This window comes from Hylaeus volcanicus, chromosome 6 (assembly GCF_026283585.1).
Source record: "Hylaeus volcanicus isolate JK05 chromosome 6, UHH_iyHylVolc1.0_haploid, whole genome shotgun sequence".
NCBI classification, from domain to species: domain Eukaryota; kingdom Metazoa; phylum Arthropoda; class Insecta; order Hymenoptera; family Colletidae; genus Hylaeus; species Hylaeus volcanicus.
Genome location: NC_071981.1, coordinates 3533159 through 3539615, shown reverse-complemented (window position 1 = coordinate 3539615; position 6457 = coordinate 3533159). Strand labels below are relative to the sequence as shown.

The 6457-nt window shown below is 42.2% G+C and overlaps 2 protein-coding genes across 3 annotated transcripts in view; one reads left to right on the top strand and one right to left on the bottom strand.

The window, feature by feature from the left end:
• LOC128878725 (LIM domain-binding protein 2) overlaps positions 1–6457 on the bottom strand; it is a 191382-nt gene that overhangs the window by 160473 nt on the left and 24452 nt on the right. The gene's annotated exons all lie outside the window — the stretch shown is intronic.
• Positions 262–4361, top strand: LOC128878727 (uncharacterized). The gene is made up of 2 exons (XM_054127187.1): positions 262–1552; positions 1876–4361. The coding sequence occupies exon 2, from the start codon at positions 3059–3061 to the stop codon at positions 4061–4063; it is 1005 nt and encodes a 334-aa protein (XP_053983162.1). The 5' UTR covers positions 262–1552; positions 1876–3058; the 3' UTR covers positions 4064–4361.

The window sequence follows — 6457 nt, the reverse complement described above, 5'->3', positions numbered from 1 at the left end:
TCTCGAACTAACAGAGAATGAGCCTTTGGGAGCTTTAATAGAAGACAAGAAGGTACCCACAAAAAATTGTTTCTATTTATAACACAACCTGTTTCAACACAATTTCAAAAATTCTAGATTTTACAGGGATTATATGATGACGAAAATCATTGCTCCATTTGTTTTCAAAAATGATAGCTCTCGAACTAACAGAGAATGAGCCTTTGGATCTTTAATAGAAGACAAGAAGATACCCACAAAAAATTGTGTCTATTCAAAAAAACCTGTTTCTACAAAATTTCAAAAATTCTAGATTTTTCAGGGATTATATGATGACGAAAATCATTGCTCCATTTGTTTTAAAAAATGATAGCTCTCGAACTAACAGAGAATGAGCCTTTGGGAGCTTTAATAGAAGACATGAAGGTACCCACAAGAAATTGTTTCTATTAAAAAAAAACCTGTTTCTACAATTTTTTAAACCTATGCCTGCTTTGCTACACACGACTAGCACAAGGTTTTACACCAGAGTAATACCAGGACGGTATTGTTCGATGGTGGCCTATCTAGTGTCCGATTTTGGGCTGGAAGGACCCAGACCTAACCGCGATTCGCGGAGATGCGTAATCAGCGCGCGAACGGGAACGCGAACGCGGTGACCTGCAGAAATTGAAAAGCCGCGAGTCGATCTAAAAACGGACGCAGCACGCGCGCAAGGACAAGGGATTATTCCGTGCCGCTATGCGCCGTGAGAGAGCCGGCGGGTTTCCAAGGACGTCGAACATCCCGTCTTTTGTCGAACAGGCGAAGAAAGAGAGAGGTGGAAAAGAAGTAAAAAAGAAAAAAAAAGAAAGAAAAAGAGAAAAGAGAAAAAAAAAGAAACGGCGACCGAAGTGGAAGAAAAAGGAGAAGAAAAATATATTGGAAGGAGACGAGATGCAAATGTATTCGCTTCACGGCGAAGTGAAACGGGCGAAAGTGTGCAGAAGGTCAGTCTCCGTCAGCGACAGGTGATTACATATACGCACGGGACGCCGGAATTCAAGGTGGAGGTGAATTACCTGGCAGGGATTTGAGGTTAGGTCGCTACATTCTCGAGTGACCCTGACTCGAGGTCCCCGCGTATCCTTCTTCGTTCGGGTATCCTTGATCGATGGTGCGCGTGTTAACCGAGACGCGTGCGCCGGCTCGCGCGAATTTCACGTGCCAGCCATAATGCTCGATAGGCTCGATTAACCGAGTTTTCGGACGGGCCGGTGATCGATGGACGTTCGTGCCTGCACGAGAACCCGACGAGTTCGTTGCCACCGCGAAGATGCGTTTTTTAACTCGCGTGGACGCAACTAATACTCGGCTATTTGCATTCACCGCAGATTCCGTTCCGTCCTCGACGAACAGGATGGAAATTGCAACAATGTCGGGGAATTCAATAGAGAGGCTTCGTATAGAATGCAAAAAAAAAATTCACCAAGAGGGACTATTGTACTTCGCTTCAACCTTTGCATTTCAATCGGCAACTATGTTCCCGAGCTGGCGTCTACGCTGATCTTTACAGTCTCGCATCTAATTGAAGGTAAGGAAGGAAGCAACGCTAATAACTCGCGAATGTGCGAAGGGAAGTTACGTTATGTTTCGATCGGTAGAAACGCGGCGAATGATCGATGGATCGGACACTTTTCGGGCGGTTTCGCGAGGTGTCGCATCGCGTCAGTCAGTTCTGTTCAGTCGTTTAATAAAATGATCAGCTTTTTATAATTGACAAAGCTATTTCACTACCACTCTCTCTCTATTTCTTTGTATTTGAATATTTCCTCATTCGACACGCGCATGCATCTTACATGACTCCTGCGTCGTTTTAATACCGTTTGCAGTATATCTTACTTCTCATCTGTCTAGCTCGGGTACCTCGGGGTTGCTAAGCCCGTACTGTACCTTCAAAAAACTCCGCTACAACCCCTGAGAGCTTCGCAATCGCGTCATCTTCTGTTTCTATTTTTGTATTTTTTATATTGACGACTAATAGACCTACACAGGTTTAAAGTCCGTATCTGTTTATTTTTGTTAATAAACGCCAAACAAACAACATCTTTTGTTTCATTTTTTCTTTTACTTATTCAAATACTCGATCGATCCCAAATCCTACACGTATGGTTCTGTCGAAGCGATGCTCGATATAAATTCTCTGCGTAGACAATCACGTACAATCTTTAAATTAAACGCGGGAAATGCATATCGTATTAAATATCAAAAGTGTCGACGAAGTCTGTCAGTCATTTCTGCGTGATCCAATTAAGGAAACACAAAGGTCCACGTCGTCCATCGTCGTGGACTGTTTCGATTCGTCTAAACGATCGCTCGAACTGCGTTGTTTGCGCGCGGCCAATCTCCGCGGAGTCTGCGGCCACGTGCTCGCGAAGTTAACTTAATTACAGCCAATTAAGCGTCAATTAACCGAGTGGCACACGCTTCTCGTACGGCGTACGTAGAACGTTAGGACATTTACAGTGGCGCTTGGCCGTTTGTCAAATTAATGACGCAGGGACGCGTCCCTATCCTCGGCGCGCTTCCCTCTGCTCACCAGGAAGCACCGTAGTTCCAATGACGATCGCGTTCGCGCTTCCTTTTTGCATCGACCTACTGAGAAATCACCGACGCTCTCGAGATGAGAGGTCGCCGCGATAATTAATCATTCGTCCCCGAACCGGGGGCAAAAAACGGACAGCCATGACGCGGACAGGGTACGAATGCCGACAACGAAAACATTGACACGCGGTGGTAAGTGCCACGTATCGCGAGCATCGCGATGAAAAAAGGTGAACACGCTCGTTAAAAAAGGTGACGAATGTCGGTTCGTGCGTGTCCAATTTAAATACTCGGAAAACGTTGATACTTGAAAAATCGTAGAGATCAGTCTCGTAAGTATTCGTACTCTGTATCTATTCAACAAATTTCTCTAAAAAAGCACATTTAAAAACGAAGTCTAACTTGTTCTAGGTTTTTGTTTGTTTAAATTTTGAACTTTTTCTTGGTTCGGTACAAAAATCAGCAAAAATTACGCAACATACACCATGCATATGTTATGCATGTTTTCTCTATTCCATGTTCTAAATCGACAGACTCGAAAAAAACCAGTACAAAAATCTGCAAAAAATTATGCAACATACATCGTGTATATGTTATGAATGTTTTCTCTATTCTATATCGTAAATCGACAGTCTCGAAAACAACCAGTACAAAAATCTGCAAAAAATTATGCAACATACACCATGCATATGTTATGCATGTTTTCTCTATTCCATATTCTAAATCGACAGTCTCGAAAAAAACCAGTACAAAAATCTGCAAAAAATTATGCAACATACATCATGCATATGTTATGCATGTTTTCTCTATTCCATATTCTAAATCGACAGTCTCGAAAAAAACCAGTACAAATATATGCAAAAAATTATGCAACATACATCATGCATATGTTATGAATGTTTTCTCTATTCCATATTCTAAACCGACAGTCTCGAAAAAAACCAGTACAAAAATCTGCAAAAAATTATGCAACATACATCCTGCATATGTTATGCATGTTTTCTCTATTCCATATTCTAAATCGACAGTCTCGAAAAAAACCAGTACAAAAATCTGCAAAAAATTATGCAACATACACCATGCATATGTTATGCATGTTTTCTCTATTCCATATTCTAAATCGACAATCTCGAAAAAAACCGGTACAAAAATCTGCAAACAATTATGCAACATACATCATGCATATGTTATGAATGTTTTCTCTATTCCATATTCTAAATCGACAATCTCGAAAACAACCAGTACAAAAATCTGCAAAAAATTGTGCAACATACACCATGCATATGTTATGCATGTTTTCTCTATTCCATATTCTAAATCGACAGTCTCGAAAAAAACCAGTACAAAAATCTGCAAAAAATTATGCAACATACATCATGCATATGTTATGCATGTTTTCTCTACTCCATATTCTAAATCGACAGTCTCGAAAAAAACCAGTACAAAAATCTGCAAAAAATCTGCAAAAAATTATGCAACATACATCATGTATATGTTATGAATGTTTTCTCTATTCTATATCGTAAATCGACAGTCTCTAAAAAACCATAACCACTGATTATGCTTTTTCCCCGAACCTCCCATTTATGGCACCTAGCAGTCTCCCATTTGTATTCCAGAAGGAAGACACCCGGAGAATTTTCTAACCGGTCTTCTACATTTTTGGAAAAACCAATAAAAATATTTTCCGATGAACGACAGCCGAGAAAAGCGACGGGCAGCGTTTCCTCCGCCGCGGAACAATTTTTTCGCCCGACATCTCGATCGCAATAAGACGCAACAAATACGAGGAATACCATTGCCCCTTTCCGCTCGGCGGTTTTTTGTCGTCCAACGACGATGAAACGCGCGCGTCCTCCTGAAAGGAAGTCGTGCGCTGTATACGGTCGCGGCAAGGACTCGTCGATGAAATAACTTCACGCGCGAGAAGCAATCACTCGTATCGTCACCTGTAGATTGAGACAGCCTTCGCGAGTGTATCGGGCCGATCGATAGAGGAACGAACTTTTGCCCGTTTCCCGACTCAAGACGGTAAACATCACGGGACACCGAACGAGTTCGACGCGAACCGGAACCACCAGCGACTGGGCCCTTTTACCTAAACAAAACAGCTCCGGGACAAAGATTCCCACGGAAATCGATTAACCGTGGCCGCGATGCGAGTTCTGCCACTCCATCGGCGATGGAGTTCTTTTTACTACCGGCAACCAGCCTAGCGCCGCGATTCCAATTTCCACCACGTGCTGGTTAACGAAGCGGAACCGAAAGGAACCGGAAAGAATTCAGGTGGAGAGGCTCGAGAGGGGGGCACGGAAAGAGGAGGCTGGTGTGCTCAGGTTGGAGAGACGAGGAGGAAGCGTGGCTGGGAAGAGAGCTCGGAGGCAATGGGACGACAAAAGTCAGCGGCGCTAAAAGCGCCACGGACCGCCAGTAGGCGCATGAATAATAATCTGTGATTAATAGAGCGCTAAGCTGCCGGTGACTCGCGGCATGAATGGCCGTAGTACTATTAAGCGTCGCGTATATCACGCCTATAGCGATATGGTGTAGTTTGGTGTTATTACATCAACGGGGCCGACTTTGCGCGCTTGTCAGCTCGGATCTGGGACACGCGAGACGATCCTCGCCGATGAGGAGCAATCGTTCACCGAATTCTTTTCATTCGCTTCGATTACAGTGCGTTATCGCATTAACGCATCGTCGACCATCACGAGTTTACTCGTGTTTGCATTATATATTTGAATTTATGAAACCCAGGGCGATAGAGAATATTCCGAAAGTTTTACTCGTCGTGCTTAGTCCATTGGATTTTATTTAGATTGTTTCGATTTCACATTTAAGAGAGAGCAAAATTAGGTACCAGGAGTTATTGAGAGAAAATTTTGAAACTTTGTACTTTCATGTAGTTTTTGACACTGAATTCTTTTTTTTTTTTTTTAAATTATAAAAATAGAAATAAGTCTAGATCAGCCGATCCATAAGCCATCTGACACTGAATTTAATGACGCAAACAAAAAAAAATGGTTAAACAATCGCGGCGTCCAGCCTTAATTACGAAATAATAAATGATAACGCACCAACGAACAAGTTTAGGGCACAAGTATGTTAGTACTTTTATGTAGATCTTTTAATTGAGAAAAGTCTTTCTTTTACTGCTGTCAAACAAATTCAGACGGAACGTTTGTCTTCCTTGAGCGTTTCGGAGCCGCGGATCGCATCGCGATGCATTATTTTGACAAACATTTGCCACGTGCGGCGAATCGTACAATAAAACGGGACAATTTGCCACGACATTTAGATATAATTATAAATTAATGCGCGCTCCGTCTGTTCGCGATTGTAATTGCAGCGGTAACAACATTTAGGTCCACTCCCATTGTTTTACATTGTCACTCCCCGTCGATCGAATTTATGGCCCGCGTGAAACTAATCGGCGAAAAACAATTAATTACGCGAGCGTTACGTGCGCGCGTTTCGGAAACGTCACGCGGAGACTTGTAGGCAAATTTCGAAATCGATTTCCATTCGCTCGAAACGACTCGACGGCTTAGAATTGAGATGGATGCCACGGATAAGTGTGATAGTGTCTGAATACTGGTGAGTGAAATTGCTTAATACATTTGACAAACCAGTGTTTAATCGAGTGGAAATTGTTGCATTTGTTTGCAAATAAACAACTGCGATAGAGATTAACACCAATAACCATAGTGACATTTTTTCGGAGAATTTGGGGGGAGAAATCAATTCTGTGAAATATTCTGTAGAAATAGTTACTTTTAGTATTGTTATGACGAAGTATAAACATTTAAGAGCGGAAATAGGTTTAGTAATTTCTTCAATTGCTTTTGAACTTTTGAACTATTCAACTACAGGCGAAACGGAAATCACTACAAAC